At 42.7% G+C, this 17,595-nt stretch overlaps 1 protein-coding gene across 1 annotated transcript in view; it reads left to right on the top strand.

Annotated features, from left to right (window-relative positions):
- Positions 1-1,863: 1,863 nt before the first annotated feature.
- LOC137589729 (uncharacterized) overlaps positions 1,864-17,595 on the top strand; it is a 35,776-nt gene continuing 20,044 nt past the window's right edge. Inside the window, exons 1-7 of the mRNA XM_068307570.1 lie at positions 1,864-2,383; positions 3,165-3,268; positions 14,018-14,495; positions 14,636-15,148; positions 15,467-15,570; positions 17,024-17,140; positions 17,225-17,362. Of these exons, the coding sequence (XP_068163671.1) occupies positions 14,183-14,495; positions 14,636-15,148; positions 15,467-15,570; positions 17,024-17,140; positions 17,225-17,362 (1,185 nt within the window). The 5' untranslated portion in view covers positions 1,864-2,383; positions 3,165-3,268; positions 14,018-14,182. The remainder of the gene's footprint in view (positions 2,384-3,164; positions 3,269-14,017; positions 14,496-14,635; positions 15,149-15,466; positions 15,571-17,023; positions 17,141-17,224; positions 17,363-17,595) is intronic.

Here is a 17,595-nt window from a genome sequence, read left to right as displayed (position 1 = left end):
TCTTCCCATCACACTACTGGCACCTGTCAATAGACTTCCATCCCTATCCTTAATCACCCTAACCTGCTGCACGTCCTTCCCATCTCTGTCTCTCTGTCTTGCCAACCGGTATAGATCAGTCTCTCCCTCCTTACTGTCCAACCTAGCATACAAGTCATCATAAGCTTCTTGTTTGGCCTTTGCTACCTCTACCTTCACCTTACGCTGCATCTCCCTGTACTCCTGTCTACTCTCCTCAGTCCTCTCAGTGTCCCACTTCCTCTTGGCTAACCTCTTTCTCTGTATACACTCCTGTACCTCCTCATTCCACCACCAAGTCTCCTTATCTACTTTCCTTCCAGATGACACACCAAGTACTCTCCTACCTGTCTCCCTGATCACATTAGCTGTAGTTGTCCAGTCATCTGGAAGCACCTCCTGACCACCCAGAGCCTGTCTTAACTCCTTCCTAAAAGTCATGCAACACTCTTCCTTTTTCAGCTTCCACCATTTCGTCTTCTGCTCTGCCTTTGCCCTCTTGATCTTCCTCACCACCAGAGTCATCCTACACACCACCATCCTATGCTGTTTGGCTACACTCTCACCTACCACTACTTTACAGTCACTGATCTCCTTCAGGTTACACCGTCTACACAAGATGTAGTTTACCTGTGTGCTCCTACCGCCACTCTTATAGGTCACTCTATGTTCCTGCCTCTTCTGGAAGAAAGTATTCACTACAGCCATTTCCATCCTTTTTGCAAAGTCAACTACCATCTGTCCTTCTGCGTTCCTCTCCTGGATACCAAACCTGCCCATCACCTCCTCATCACCTCTGTTTCCTGCACCAACATGTCCATTGAAGTCTGCTCCAATGACAACTCTCTCACTTCTAGGCATGCTCTGCATCACTTCATCAAGGTCCGACCAGAATTTCTTCTTCTCCTCCAGCTCACATCCTACCTGTGGAGCATACCCACTAACAACATTGAACATCACACCTTCTATTTCTAGCTTCAGACTCATCACTCTATCTGACACTCTTTATACCTCCAGGACATTCCTAACAAACTCCTCCTTCAAGATAACTCCTCCTCCATTTCTCTTCCCATCTACACCATGATAGAACAACTTGAACCCTGCTCCTAAACTTCTAGCCTTGCTACCTTTCCACCTGGTCTCCTGGACACACAGTATGTCTACCTTCCTCCTCTGCATCATGTCAACCAACTCTCTACCTTTTCCTGTCATAGTTCCAACATTCAACGTCCCTACTCTCAGTCCTATACTCCTGGTGTTCCTCTTCTCTTTCTTCGTGCGAACGCACTTTCCTCCTCTCCTTCTTCGACCAACAGTAATCCAATTTCCACCGGCGCCCTGTAGGTCAACAGCGCCGATGGCGGTCGTTGTTAAGCTGGGCCTCGACCGATCCGGTATGGAAGTCATAGGTTTGATTCGCATCTTTGATTTGGCAAAAGTTTTACGCCAGATGCCCTTCCTGACGCAACCCTCTGTATTTATCCGGGCTTGGGACCGGCACAATAAGACACTGGCTTGTGTCCTCTTGCGGCTACATTTATTTATTTATGTACTTATTTATTTATTATTTTATTATTTCTACTTTCAAAGGGGATGCCCGCCACTCTACCTGCCTTGCATGCCTACAGGCCCCCTTGTGTGTGGTTGTGTGAATTGCAGGGGCCTGTACACACTAATATGCATGTGATTGATAAGACTAACAAAAAACTAGAGTGTGCATTCTTAATTTCCCTTCGGGGATTATAACAGTATATAAAATTTAACAAAAATAAAAATTATTTTTATTTATGTTTACTTATTTAAGTTAATGTATTTATTAATCATATTTATTTATTCATCTATTTATGTGTCTTTATTCATTTCTCCATGAATGATTTTAATTCATAGAGACACAACTCATCTTTACTTTAGTTCTGGTGGCAGCAGCGGTGACGGACGGGCTAAGCTAACCCGTTAGCACCGCCCAGCTGCCGCTGGACCAATCAGAGCAGACGGGGCGGGCCTTCCTCCTCCTGCAGCCAGCAGCGGATCGGCTCCAGCCATTCACGTGCAGGCAGCGTCATCTGGTGGGCGGACTGTGCGAGCAGGAAATTGGCGGGCTGCTGTGAACAGGAAGTGCTTGCACCAAGCCGGAAGTGGTTGTGTCCTACAGACGTTAAGCATGTCGCTGCAGGATTTGGCGGACGATTTGAACGACCTGGACCACCGGAACTGGTTTAAGGCGTGTTGCTGTCTGGACTTCCTACGGAACGGCCTCCGCCGCTTCATGGACCCGGTCCTGAGGGACTTCCACCGGGACCTGCTGAAGGCTAACTCCCGGCTGAGGATGCGCTGCAACGGGCGCTGCAGACCGAGAGGGACGGAGGTGAGTCCCGTCGTCACGTCCACACGGAGCCGGGTGGTAACGGAACCGAACCGGTTTTCTCTGGTTCCGGTACCGTCCTCACCACAACGATTGTTTCACATGGTTTTGGAAAACTCCGGTTCCGAGTCTGCGTGTGAACGTGGAACCGGAGTGACACCAGGTTCTGATGACGTCACAGCTACTTTGGGAAAAGCCCAGAGAGAAATTACTGTTTATAATAATAATATAAATATTATAATAATTTACATTATAATTTAATGAAATTAATTTTTATATATATGACATGATTTATATATAATATAAAATTATATAAGTTCTACTCTACTCTCTACCAATATATCATAAACAGTAAATATTTTTAAATGTTTATATAATGTTATTATTTAATATGTACTTTAAATATTAAAAATTATATAACTTATTTTATATATAATATGTACTCTTTACATATTCTATATATACATATATATATATATATGATATTGTTTATTTAAATACATTTATGTACATTTTATATACATATATAATAAACACTACTATACAAATATTTACTGTGTTTATTCTGTGTGAACATTTTCTATTTGATATAAATAAACGTGATCATGTATGACACGTGTTGGTCTGACATACGTTTGTCCTGAATATAAAAGGTTAACATGGACATACTGGAGGAACATACGTGTTCCTGTATCACAGACGTGTATTAAACACAGTATTGATCTGGATGGAACCTTATCATTAAAGGTGATTGGTGATGAGACGTGTGTGTGTGTGTGTCCAGATGCTGGACACGTGTCTTTCCATCAGCGTTCTGGAGGCCACAGGAGGAGGAGAAGGAGGAGCGGGATAAAGAGGAGGAAGATGATGAAGAGGAGCCGTCCAGAGGTATGTGTGTGAATGTTTTAAACCTTTTTTAATCAGCTGATTCATTTAAAGACTCGTTCATGTCTCCATCACCCAGTCACGGATTTTGGCTCACGCACACAACGCACGTTGCGTAGGGCCCCCACCTACAAGCCCCCCAACGTCGCTTACACGTAACAGAACATCAGTCCCAGCCAGCTGTGAGCGTCACGTCCTGTAGCGACGAGCAGCTCTGCTGAAAGTACCAAGACAAATGTCAAGCAAGAACACCAGTGTGACGTCTGTGACCGTTTAAGACTCCTGATTGGCTGTCAGTGTCATGAAAAAAAGACGGAACAAGGATTTCTTGACAGCTGTCAGTCTTGGGAAGTTTCCCCCCTCCCTTTCAGACAGAGTTACTTCCGGTTCACGTGACGGCGCAGCCACAGTGGAGAGAGAGAGAGGCAGAGGGAGAGGGAGAGAGCGAAGTGGGAAAAGTTGTAAAATAAACACACAATAAAACTGGTTTATCTGACGGGACACCAGAAAAGGAAAAACGACAGCGACAGAATGAGCAGGACCAAGTGGATTGGCAAGACAGAGATGTCTCTTGAGACCAAAGACAGGACTATCAAACTTCTTGAAGAAGGTAACTACACGTATGGTCGCCAAAGATGTGTGCGTTTCACAATCAGCCGTATCGAAGATCTGGACCAAGTACAAACAGCATGGGAAGGTTGTTAAAGTCAAGCATACTGGTAGACCAAGGAAGACATCTAAGCGTCAAGACAAACAACTAAAGGCCTTATGTCTTGAAAACAGAAAATGTACAACAAAGCAAATGAAGAAGAAATGGGAGGAAGCTGGAGTCAATGTGTGTGACAGAACTGTTCAAAATTGCCTAAAGGAAATGGGATTTTCATGCAGGAAAGCTAAAAGGAAACCATCATTGATGTTTAAACAGAAAAGAACAAGACTGCAATGGGCTAAGGAGAGACAATCATGGACGGTGGATGACTGGATGAAGGTTATCTTCAGTGATGAGTCACCAATCTGCATTGGACAAGGTGATGATGCTGGAACGTTTGTTTGGTGCCATTCCAGTGAGATTTACAAAGAGGACTGCCTATAGAAAACATCAAAATTCCCACAGTCCTTGATGATATGGGGCTGCATGTCAGGCAAAGGCACTGGGGAGATGGCTGTGGTTAAACCTTCAATAAATGAATGAGTTTACGTTGACATTTTGGACAGCTTTCTTATCCCTTCAACTGAAAAAATGTTTGGGGATGATGAAATCATTTTCCAAGATGACAATGCATCATGCCACAGAGCAAAAACTGTGAAAGCATTCTTTTAGAAAGACGCATCCAGTCAATGTCATGGCTCCAAGTAGTCCAGATCTCAACCCAGTTGAAAACCTGTGGTGGATATTTAAAAAATGGTCCACAGCAAGGCTCCGACCTACAAGGATGATCTGGCAACTGCAATCAAAGAGAGTTGGCACCAGACTGATGAAGAATACTGTCTGTCATTCATCAAGTCCATGCCTCAGAGACTGTAAGCTGTCATAAAAGCCGGAGGTGGTGCAACTAAATACTACTGATGTGTTTTGATTGTTATTTCTTGTCTGTTTTTCATGATTCCATATTTTTTTCCTCAGAACTGAGTGATTCCATATTTATTTCCCTGCACTTGCTCTATTAAACATTTACAGACCACCACAATGTTTTTTCTTCATTTCTTTGTTTCTGAATGCCAAGGAGTTGCCCTTTTGAAAAAAATCTTTATTTTTCCATGCTTTTTATCTTGAGTTTGTTCTACATAATAAAATGTCTGAGCGAGTGCTCGTCCAAGACTGGTCATTCCATACTTTTTGCTAGCGGTAGTAGTGTTGAAGCATTCAAGGAATGGATGGAAGAATTTTTTTCTAAAACTAACCAAAAGGTTGTTTTCATCTGTGGTGACTTTAACATTGACTTGTTGAATCCAAATAAGCACCAAATAATTGATGACTTCATCAATACAATGTACAGCCTGAGTTTATATCCAACAGTCACCAGACCTGGTAGAATCACCACCCACTGTGCTACTCTATGCAATTTCCTCCGGGATTAATAAAGTATCTATCTATCTATCTATCTCTAATTGACTACAGATTCACCAATGATAGTGAAAATAATACAGTAAGCGGACTATTAATCAATGATATCAGTGACCACCTACCAGTTTTTACAGTTGATAATAACAGCCAGCAGAGAAATCACCCAGAGGAGAGACTAAAATACAGGCGAGTGAGGACAGAGGAAACTATGAACACATTAAAGAATAACTTATTGGCACAAAATTGGGAGAATGTAAATAATGAAAAACACATTGATAGTGCATATGAAACTTTTATAAAATATTCACATTATATAATAAAAATTGTCCAATAAAATAATGTGTCAGAAATCAAAAGTACAAAGATGGACCATTGTTCACAAAGGGATTACAAAACGCCTGCAAAAAGGAAAATACACCATATACAGAGTTCATTAAAAGACGAACGAAAAAGGCAGAAAATAAATACAAAAAATATAAAAATAAGTTAACTAATATTATACGGGTGTGTAGAAAGGAATATTACAGCAAAATATATAACAAAAAAACAAAACGAATGTGGGACATATTAGATAGATAGATACTTTATTAATCCCGGAGGATAAACAGTATTATTAAAAATGGTTCTAAACAACAGAGCTACCCTCAATATTTTGTTGAAAATAACATGAAAATGGATCATATGGATGATGTTGTCGACAGTTTGAACAGTTTTTTTGTAAATGTTGGACCCAAACTGGCAGATGAAATCCAGATCCATGTTTAAATGAGAAGTGGAGTGACAACCTTATAGAAAGGAATCCCAGTTCAATGTTCCTCACAGCAGTGGAAGGAAAGGACATAATAGATATTGTAAATAAATGTAAAAGTAAAACATCTACAGATTTAAATGAAATTGATATGAAAGTTGTGAAACAGGTCATTGAGGGAATTTCAGAACCACTAACATACATCTGCAACTTATCATTCCAGACTGGTAGATTTCCGAACAGCATGAAAATAGCTAAAGTTGTACCGCTGTATAAAACTGGGGACAGACACCACTTCACAAATTACAGGCCTGTTTCCTTGCTTCCACAATTCTCCAAAATCCTATAAAAATCATTCAATAACAGACTAGATAAATTCATCAATAAACATAAATTACTCTCTGATAGTCAGTATGGATTTAGAGCAAACAGCTCAGCATCACTAGCATTGATAGAATCAACTGAGGAGATCACCAATGCCATTGATCATAAACTGCACTCTGTTGGAATATTCATAGATCTACAAAAAGCATTTGACACAATCAATCATGACATTTTAATCAATAAACTAGAGAGGTGTGGGATCAGGGGGTTAGTACTGCACTGGGTGAGAAGCTATCTGAGCAACAGGGAACAATTTGTGAAGGTGGGTGAATGTTCATCGTCATGCTTGGACGTTGCTTGTGGCGTCCCCCAAGGGTCAGTGTTGGGTCCCAAACTTTATTCTTTATATAAATGATATATGCCAAGTTTCAAAGGTATTAAAACTAGTATTACTTGCAGATGACACTAGCATTTTTTGTTCTGGGGGGGAATTGCACAAACTACTGGGGAGGGTCACTGATGAAATACGCAAATTAAAAATGTAGTTTGACAGGAACAAATTATCATTAAATCCAAGTAAGACCAAATTCATGATATTCAGCAACTGCAACAAGAACATTCAGGCACATGTACAGGTAGATGGGGTGGATATTGAAAGGGTTTATGAACATAAGTGTCTGGGGGTGATAATAGATGACAGGATTAACTGGAAAGCTCATATCAAACACATACAAAGCAAATTATCAAGAGGCATTTCAGTTGTGAGCAAAGCCAAACACCTTCTGGACCACAGGTCACTCCACATTCTCTACTGTTCTCTCATTTTACCATATTTACATTACTGTGCAGAGGTCTGGGTCAACACATATACAGTACAATAAATTCATTATCCGTATTACAGAAAAGAGCCATACGAGTAATTCATAATGTCGGGTACAGAGATTACACAAACCCACTATTCTTAAAATCCAGATTATTAAAACTCACTGACATTCATTTTCAAACAGCACAACTCATGGACAAAGCAGTACATAAGACACTCCCTGGTAATCTACAAAAATGTTTTTAATAGAGAAGGGAATTATAACCTGAGGGGGGAGCACAACTTAAGCATCAGAGGACATGTACAACACTGGAAGGTGTTTGTGTTAGTGGAGTGGGGGTGTGGAACAGGTTGTGTGTGGAGCTCGAGCAGTGTCCAAGCATGATCCAGTTTAAAAAGGGCTACAAGAACATGGTTTTCACTGGGTACAGGGAGGGGGGGGTCTAACAATCAGGTGTTTTCTATTAATTCTATTTGTTACTTTTCTGTTTATTCTCTTTTCTTGTATATATGTTTAGTACTTCAGTTGTTTTGTACTTGGGGATTTAATGTCAATGGAGAAGTGAAGAAGGGGTAGGATTCAATGAGCTCATGCTTCCTCCTACTCCTTGTCGAGCATGTTTTGTATGATATTAGTTTTATTGTCTTCATTTTTGTTGTTATTCTGCGCACTTGTTCGAAATAAAGCATTCATTCATTCAAGACCTGTTGAATTGATGAACCACTCAGGGAGCAGATTGGAGGTTTAATTATCCAATCAGAACCAGCGGTGTGTGACTGTGTCCAGGCCTAAAAATGCTGACTCATTGTGGAGACGGGAGAGGAACACCCTAAAGCAGCGCCAGAACCGTCAGCATCCCCTGAACCTGCTGATGGAGATTTAGAATTTCCTGTTTTCTGTGAGAAGTCATGTCGAAACAAATTTGTGATGTCATGTTTTATGTTTCCATAGCAACCATAATGGGCGACTTGGTCAAGGCCGGCAAGACTACTAGCTCATCGACAGCAGCTGATCAGTCACCGCCAAGACCTCGACGCAAAGACATGGTACCTGATTCGCTGGTGCCTCAACGATGGCTCCCGGTCAGGGGGCGAGGCCAGCGCGACCAGCGGGGTCAGATCGGACGCAGAGGGCTCCAGCAGCGCGTTGCCGGGGGAAACCAAGCTCGAGGACATCCTGATGTGGATGTTGATTGAAGACGTGACCACCAGCTGCCCTGGCCTGGTGGCGGACTGGATGAATGGGCAGAAGCAGAAGAAGCAGGAGGAGCTGTCGCGCCTGAAGGACAAAATGGGTAATCTGTTGCAGACCAAATTGCAGATGAACAAGAAGCGCATCGTCCAAGAGCTGAGCACCTGCACCTGCGTGGGCTCGTTGGTCGGCGTCTTCAAGGAGACCAACGCCCTCAGCCTGCTGATGGAGCAGAAGACGCAGAGCAGCGCTGGTTTAAGGCGTGTTGCTGTCTGGACTTGCTACGGAACGGCCTGCGCCGCTTCATGGACCCGGTCCTGAGGGACTTCCACCGGGACCTGCTGAAGGCTAACTCCCGGCTGAGGATGCGCTGCAACGGGCGCTGCAGACCGAGAGGGACGGAGGTGAGTCCCGTCGTCACGTCCACACGGAGCCGGGTGTTAACGGAACCGAACCGGTTTTCTCTGGTTCCGGTACCGTCCTCACCACAACGAATGTTTCACATGGTTTTGGAAAACTCCGGTTCCGAGTCTGCGTGTGAACGTGGAACCGGAGTGACACCAGGTTCTGATGACGTCACAGCTACTTTGGGCAAAGCCCGGAGAGAAGTTACTGTTTATAATAATAATATAAATATTATACATATTATATATATATTATACATATATAATAAACACTACTATATAAATACAAATATTTACTGTGTTTATTCTGTGTGAACATTTTCTATTTGATATAAATAAACGTGATCATGTGTGACACGTGTTGGTCTGACATACGTGTGTCCTGGGCCCCCACCTACAAGCCCCCCAACGTCGCTTACACGTAACAGAACATCAGTCCCAGCCAGCTGTGAGCGTCACGTTCTGTAGCGACGAGCAGCTCTGCTGAAAGTACCAAGACAAATGTCAAGCAAGAACACCAGTGTGACGTCTGTGACCGTTTAAGACTCCTGATTGGCTGTCAGTGTCATGAAAAAAAGACGGAACAAGGATTTCTTGACAGCTGTCAGTCTTGGGAAGTTTCCCCCCTCCCTTTGAGATAGAGTTACTTCCGGTTCACGTGACGGCGCAGCCACAGTGGAGAGAGAGAGAGGCAGAGGGAGAGAGAGAGAGGGAGAGAAAGAGGCAGAGGGAGAGGGAGAGAGAGAGGGAGAGAGAGAGGGAGAGAAAGAGAGAGAGGGAGAGAGGGAGCAAAGTGGGAAAAGTTGTAAAATAAACACACAATAAAACTGGTTTATCTGACGGGACACCAGAAAAGGAAAAACGACAGCGACAGAATGAGCAGGACCAAGTGGATTGGCAAGACAGAGATGTCTCTTGAGACCAAAGACAGGACTATCAAACTTCTTGAAGAAGGTAACTACACGTATGGTCGCCAAAGATGTGTGCGTTTCACAATCAGCTGTATCGAAGATCTGGACCAAGTACAAACAGCATGGGAAGGTTGTTAAAGTCAAGCATACTGGTAGACCAAGGAAGACATCTAAGCGTCAAGACAAACAACTAAAGGCCTTATGTCTTGAAAACAGAAAATGTACAACAAGGCAAATGAAGAAGAAATGGGAGGAAGCTGGAGTCAATGTGTGTGACAGAACTGTTCAAAATTGCCTAAAGGAAATGGGATTTTCATGCAGGAAAGCTAAAAGGAAACCATCATTGATGCTTAAACAGAAAAGAACAAGACTGCAATGGGCTAAGGAGAGACAATCATGGATGGTGGATGACTGGATGAAGGTTATCTTCAGTGATGAGTCACCAATCTGCATTGGACAAGGTGATGATGCTGGAACTTTTGTTTGGTGCCGTTCCAGTGAGATTTACAAAGAGGACTGCCTAAAGAAAACATCAAAATTCCCACAGTCCTTGATGATATGGGGCTGCATGTCAGGGGAGATGGCTGTGGTTAAACCTTCAATAAATGCACTAGTTTACGTTGACATTTTGGACAGCTTTCTTATCCCTTCAACTGAAAAAATGTTTGGGGATGATGAAATCATTTTCCAAGATGACAATGCATCATGCCACAGAGCAAAAACTGTGAAAGCATTCTTTGGAGAAAGACACATCCAGTCAATGTCATGGCTCCAAGTAGTCCAGATCTCAACCCAGTTGAAAACCTGTGGTGGATATTTAAAAAATGGTCCACAGCAAGGCTCCGACCTACAAGGATGATCTGGCAACTGCAATCAAAGAGAGTTGGCACCAGACTGATGAAGAATACTGTCTGTCATTCATCAAGTCCATGCCTCAGAGACTGTAAGCTGTCATAAAAGCCGGAGGTGGTGCAACTAAATACTACTGATGTGTTTTGATTGTTATTTCTTGTCTGTTTTTCATGATTCCATATTTTTTTCCTCAGAACTGAGTGATTCCATATTTATTTCCCTGCACTTGCTCTATTAAACATTTACAGACCACCACAATGTTTTTTCTTCATTTCTTTGTTTCTGAATGCCAAGGAGTTGCCCTTTTGAAAAAAATCTTTATTTTTCCATGCTTTTTATCTTGAGTTTGTTCTACATAATAAAATGTCTGAGCGAGTGCTCGTCCAAGACTGGTCATTCCATACTTTTTGCTAGCGGTAGTAGTGTTGAAGCATTCAAGGAATGGATGAAAGGTTGTTTTCATCTGTGGTGACTTTAACATTGACTTGTTGAATCCAAATAAGCACCAAATAATTGATGACTTCATCAATACAATGTACAGCATGAGTTTATATCCAACAGTCACCAGACCTGGTAGAATCACCACCCACTGTGCTACTCTATGCAATTTCCTCCGGGATTAATAAAGTATCTATCTATCTATCTATCTCTAATTGACTACAGATTCACCAATGATAGTGAAAATAATACAGTAAGCGGACTATTAATCAATGATATCAGTGACCACCTACCAGTTTTTACAGTTGATAATAACAGCCAGCAGAGAAATCACCCAGAGGAGAGACTAAAATACAGGCGAGTGAGGACAGAGGAAACTATGAACACATTAAAGAATAACTTATTGGCACAAAATTGGGAGAATGTAAATAATGAAAAACACATTGATAGTGCATATGAAACTTTTATAAAATATTCACATCATTATATAATAAAAATTGTCCAATAAAACAATGTGACAGAAATCAAAAGTACAAAGATGGACCATTGTTCACAAAGGGATTACAAAACGCCTGCAAAAAGAAAAATACACCAGATACAGAGTTCATTAAAAGACGAACGAAAAAGGCAGAAAATAAATACAAAAAATATAAAAATAAGTTAACTAATATTATACGGGTGTGTAGAAAGGAATATTACAGCAAAATATTATATAATAACAAAAAAACAAAACGAATGTGGGACATATTAAACAGTATTATTAAAAATGGTTCTAAACAACAGAGCTACCCTCAATACTTTGTTGAAAATAACATGAAAATGGATCATATGGATGATGTTGTCGACAGTTTGAACAGTTTTTTTGTAAATGTTGGACCCAAACTGGCAGATGAAATCCAGATCCATGTTTAAATGAGAAGTGGAGTGACAACCTTATAGAAAGGAATCCCAGTTCAATGTTCCTCACAGCAGTGGAAGGAAAGGACATAATAGATATTGTAAATAAATGTAAAAGTAAAACATCTACAGATTTAAATGAAATTGATATGAAAGTTGTGAAACAGGTCATTGAGGGAATTTCAGAACCACTAACATACATCTGCAACTTATCATTCCAGACTGGTAGATTTCCGAACAGCATGAAAATAGCTAAAGTTGTACCGCTGTATAAAACTGGGGACAGACACCACTTCACAAATTACAGGCCTGTTTCCTTGCTTCCACAATTCTCCAAAATCCTATAAAAATCATTCAATAACAGACTAGATAAATTCATCAATAAACATAAATTACTCTCTGATAGTCAGTATGGATTTAGAGCAAACAGCTCAGCATCACTAGCATTGATAGAATCAACTGAGGAGATCACCAATGCCATTGATCATAAACTGCACTCTGTTGGAATATTCATAGATCTACAAAAAGCATTTGACACAATCAATCATGACATTTTAATCAATAAACTAGAGAGGTGTGGGATCAGGGGGTTAGTACTGCACTGGGTGAGAAGCTATCTGAGCAACAGGGAACAATTTGTGAAGGTGGGTGAATGTTCATCGTCATGCTTGGACGTTGCTTGTGGCGTCCCCCAGGGGTCAGTGTTGGGTCCCAAACTTTATTCTTTATATAAATGATATATGCCAAGTTTCAAAGGTATTAAAACTAGTATTACTTGCAGATGACACTAGCATTTTTTGTTCTGGGGGGGAATTGCACAAACTACTGGGGAGGGTCACTGATGAAATACGCAAATTAAAAATGTAGTTTGACAGGAACAAATTATCATTAAATCCAAGTAAGACCAAATTCATGATATTCAGCAACTGCAACAAGAACATTCAGGCACATGTACAGGTAGATGGGGTGGATATTGAAAGGGTTTATGAACATAAGTGTCTGGGGGTGATAATAGATGACAGGATTAACTGGAAAGCTCATATCAAACACATACAAAGCAAATTATCAAGAGGCATTTCAGTTGTGAGCAAAGCCAAACACCTTCTGGACCACAGGTCACTCCACATTCTCTACTGTTCTCTCATTTTACCATATTTACATTACTGTGCAGAGGTCTGGGTCAACACATATACAGTACAATAAATTCATTATCCGTATTACAGAAAAGAGCCATACGAGTAATTCATAATGTCGGGTACAGAGATTACACAAACCCACTATTCTTAAAATCCAGATTATTAAAACTCACTGACATTCATTTTCAAACAGGACAACTCATGTACAAAGCAATACATAAGACACTTCCTGGTAATCTACAAAAATGTTTTAAATAGAGAAGGGAATTATAACCTGAGGGGGAGCACAACTTAAGCATCAGAGGACATGTACAACACTGGAAGGTGTTTGTGTTAGTGGAGTGGGGGTGTGGAACAGGTTGTGTGTGGAGCTCGAGCAGTGTCCAAGCATGATCCAGTTTAAAAAGGGCTACAAGAACATGGTTTTCACTGGGTACAGGGAGGGGGGGGGTCTAACAATAGGGTGTTTTCTATTAATTCTATTTGTTACTTTTCTGTTTATTCTCTTTTCTTGTATATATGTTTAGTACTTCAGTTGTTTTGTACTTGGGGAATTAATGTCAATGGAGAAGTGAAGAAGGGGTAGGATTCAATGAGCTCATGCTTCCTCCTACTCCTTGTCGAGCATGTTTTGTATGATATTAGTTTTATTGTCTTCATTTTTGTTGTTATTCTGCGCACTTGTTCGAAATAAAGCATTCATTCATTCAAGACCTGTTGAATTGATGAACCACTCAGGGAGCAGATTGGAGGTTTAATTATCCAATCAGAACCAGCGGTGTGTGACTGTGTCCAGGCCTAAAAATGCTGACTCATTGTGGAGACGGGAGAGGAACACCCTAAAGCAGCGCCAGAACCGTCAGCATCCCCTGAACCTGCTGATGGAGATTTAGAATTTCCTGTTTTCTGTGAGAAGTCATGTTCGAAACAAATTTGTGATGTCATGTTTTATGTTTCCATAGCAACCATAATGGGCGACTTGGTCAAGGCCGGCAAGACTACTAGCTCATCGACAGCAGCTGATCCGTCACCGCCAAGACCTCGACGCAAAGACATGGTACCTGATTCGCTGGTGCCTCAGCTCCAGCAGCGCGTTGCCGGGGGAAACCAAGCTGGAGGACATCCTGATGTGGATGTTGATTGAAGACGTGACCACCAGCTGCCCTGGCCTGGTGGCAGACTGGATGAATGGGCAGAAGCAGAAGGAGCAGCAGAAGAAGCAGGAGGAGCTGTCGCGCCTGAAGGACAAAATGGGTAATCTGTTGCAGACCAAATTGCAGATGAACAAGAAGCGCATCGTCCAAGAGCTGAGCACCTGCACCTGCGTGGGCTCGTTGGTCGGCGTCTTCAAGGAGACCAATGCCCTCAGCCTGCTGATGGAGCAGAAGACGCAGAGAAGCGCCATCGAGATGCTGCGAGACCTGGCCTCGTATGACGCAGGTAAGACGGCCCATGGGGTTGGCTCTGCTAGTAACTATAGCAACAAGTCCAGTCACACCCCTAAAGTAGGCTACGTAGACAGAATCCAGAACAATATTTCAGTTGTCTTTCTGATCTGACTCTAAACGGATCGGCTCCAGCCATTCACGTGCAGGCAGCGTCATCTGGTGGGCGGACTGTGCGAGCAGGAAATTGGCGGGCTGCTGTGAACAGGAAGTGCTTGCACCAAGCCGGAAGTGGTTGTGTCCTACAGACGTTAAGCATGTCGCTGCAGGATTTGGCGGGCGATTTGAACGACCTGGACCACCGGAACTGGTTTAAGGCGTGTTGCTGTCTGGACTTCCTACGGAACGGCCTCCGCCGCTTCATGGACCCGGTCCTGAGGGACTTCCACCGGGACCTGATGAAGGCTAACTCCCGGCTGAGGATGCGCTGCAACGGGCGCTGCAGACCGAGAGGGACGGAGGTGAGTCCCGTCGTCACGTCCACACGGAGCCGGGTGGTAACGGAACCGAACCGGTTTTCTCTGGTTCCGGTACCGTCCTCACCACAACGAATGTTTCACATGGTTTTTGAAAACTCCGGTTCCGAGTCTGCGTGTGAACGTGGAACCGGAGTGACACCAGGTTCTGATGACGTCAAAGCCCGGAGAGGTTACTGTTTATAATAATAATATAAATATTATACATATTATATATATATTATACATATATAATAAACACTACTATATAAATACAAATATTTACTGTGTTTATTCTGTGTGAACATTTTCTATTTGATATAAATAAACGTGATCATGTGTGACACGTGTTGGTCTGACATAAGTGTGTCCTGAATATAAAGGGTTAACATGGACATACTGGAGGAACATACGTGTTCCTGTATCACAGACGTGTATTAAACACAGTATTGATCTGGATGGAACCTTATCATTAAAGGTGATTGGTGATGAGACGTGTGTGTGTGTCCAGATGCTGGACGCGTGTCTTTCCATCAGCGTTCTGGAGGCCACAGGAGGAGGAGAAGGAGGAGCGGGATAAAGAGGAGGAAGATGATGAAGAGGAGCCATCCAGAGGTATGTGTGTGAATGTTTTAAACCTTTTTTAATCAGCTGATTCGTTTAAAGACTCGTTCATGTCTCCATCACCCAGTGACAGATTTTGGCTAACGCACACAACACACGTTGCGTAGGGCCCCCACCTACAAGCCCCCCAACGTCGCTTACACGTAACAGAACATCAGTCCCAGCCAGCTGTGAGCGTCACGTCCTGTAGCGACGAGCAGCTCTGCTGAAAGTACCAAGACAAATGTCAAGCAAGAACACCAGTGTGACGTCTGTGACCGTTTAAGACTCCTGATTGGCTGTCAGTGTCATGAAAAAAAGACGGAACAAGGATTTCTTGACAGCTGTCAGTCTTGGGAAGTTTCCCCCCTCCCTTTGAGACAGAGTTACTTCCGGTTCACGTGACGGCGCAGCCACAGTGGAGAGAGAGAGAGGGAGAGGGAGAGAGAGAGAGGGAGAGAAAGAGGCAGAGGGAGAGGGAGAGAGAGAGGGAGAGAGAGAGGGAGAGAAAGAGAGAGAGAGAGAGAGGGAGCGAAGTGGGAAAAGTTGTAAAATAAACACACAATAAAACTGGTTTATCTGACGGGACACCAGAAAAGGAAAAACGACAGCGACAGAATGAGCAGCGCCAGCTGCAATCTGGTAAATGATAAACCTGTAGTAAATAACGCTGTTGATGGTGTGTTGTTGTTGGTGTGCAGGATGCATGGCCATGTGTGTGCAGAAAGCGGGTTTTCTTAATGCTGTTGTTTCTGCCTGTCAGACAGCGTGTGTCTGGACTGGCAGTGAGTGGTCTCTCTGTGGAATACAGTATGTAAGATGTGTGATTATGTTGTTTTTGCATCGCCATTCTGCTGGTTGGTTGTTGCTGGTAAATAATGGTTATTCCACGCTGTGTGTGTGTGTGTGTGTGTGTGCGCGCATGTGTGTGTGACTCCACACTCCTGATGCATGGAATCACTCAGTTCTGAGGAAAAAAATATGGAATCACTCCATTTTGAGTAGAAAATAAGGACACACCCAGTCTATTTCCTTTCCTTAATTGGGCACCTGCCTCAGATTAGATCCACTTGTTAGTCAGCAGTTAAAAACAGTGCATTTATCACACCTTGGAGGGCTGCTGGACCAAGTGGATTGGCAAGAATCATGGCTCCAACAACAGAGATGTCTCTTGAGACCAAAGACAGGACTATCAAACTTCTTGAAGAAGGTAACTACACGTATGGTCGCCAAAGATGTGTGCATTTCACAATCAGCTGTATCGAAGATCTGGACCAAGTACAAACAGCATGGGAAGGTTGTTAAAGTCAAGCATACTGGTAGACCAAGGAAGACATCTAAGCGTCAAGACAAACAACTAAAGGCCTTATGTCTTGAAAACAGAAAATGTACAACAAAGCAAATGAAGAAATGGGAGGAAGCTGGAATCAATGTGTGTGACAGAACTGTTCAAAATTGCCTAAAGGAAATGGGATTTTCATGCAGGAAAGCTAAAAGGAAACCATCATTGCTCACTGCTCTGCTCCACCTGCTCACCAACTGCAAATGCTTCAACCCCGAGGACCCCGCAGGTGTGAGACAGGTGAGTCGTCTCACACCTGTCCCGGTCACGTGATCCGGAGCGTTCTGATGCTGTGTGTGTGTGTGACCCCGGGTGATCTGGTGCTGGAACACGGTAGTGCACAGGTGCTGGGTCCAGGTGACGGACCAGTGGATGGGCCAGTACCGAGCCGCCCTCAGGAACCTGGTGGAGCAGTTCAGCAACGACCCGCATATGGTTGCCGTTGGGGAGAAGATCGAGAAGGTGAGGGGGCGTGTCTGCGCCTTTTTTTTTTAGTTTTTAGTTTTCAGTACCACATATCCTTATAACTACATATCTAGAAAAAGCTCAAGGCCTTCTCTTAATTTTAATTCTTCCTTTGTCCAAAGTAGCCTTTTGGCTGAGATACACTGATTTAAATATGAGCATGTCATTTTTGGATTAGGTCCCAAAATAGGGCATCATCCTTAATAGGCTTTATGTAACATGTAAGACAA

Source organism: Antennarius striatus, chromosome 22, assembly GCF_040054535.1.
Source record: "Antennarius striatus isolate MH-2024 chromosome 22, ASM4005453v1, whole genome shotgun sequence".
NCBI classification, from domain to species: domain Eukaryota; kingdom Metazoa; phylum Chordata; class Actinopteri; order Lophiiformes; family Antennariidae; genus Antennarius; species Antennarius striatus.
The sequence above is the reverse complement of the archived record's forward strand: the minus strand, read 5'-3'. Positions and strand labels throughout refer to the sequence as shown.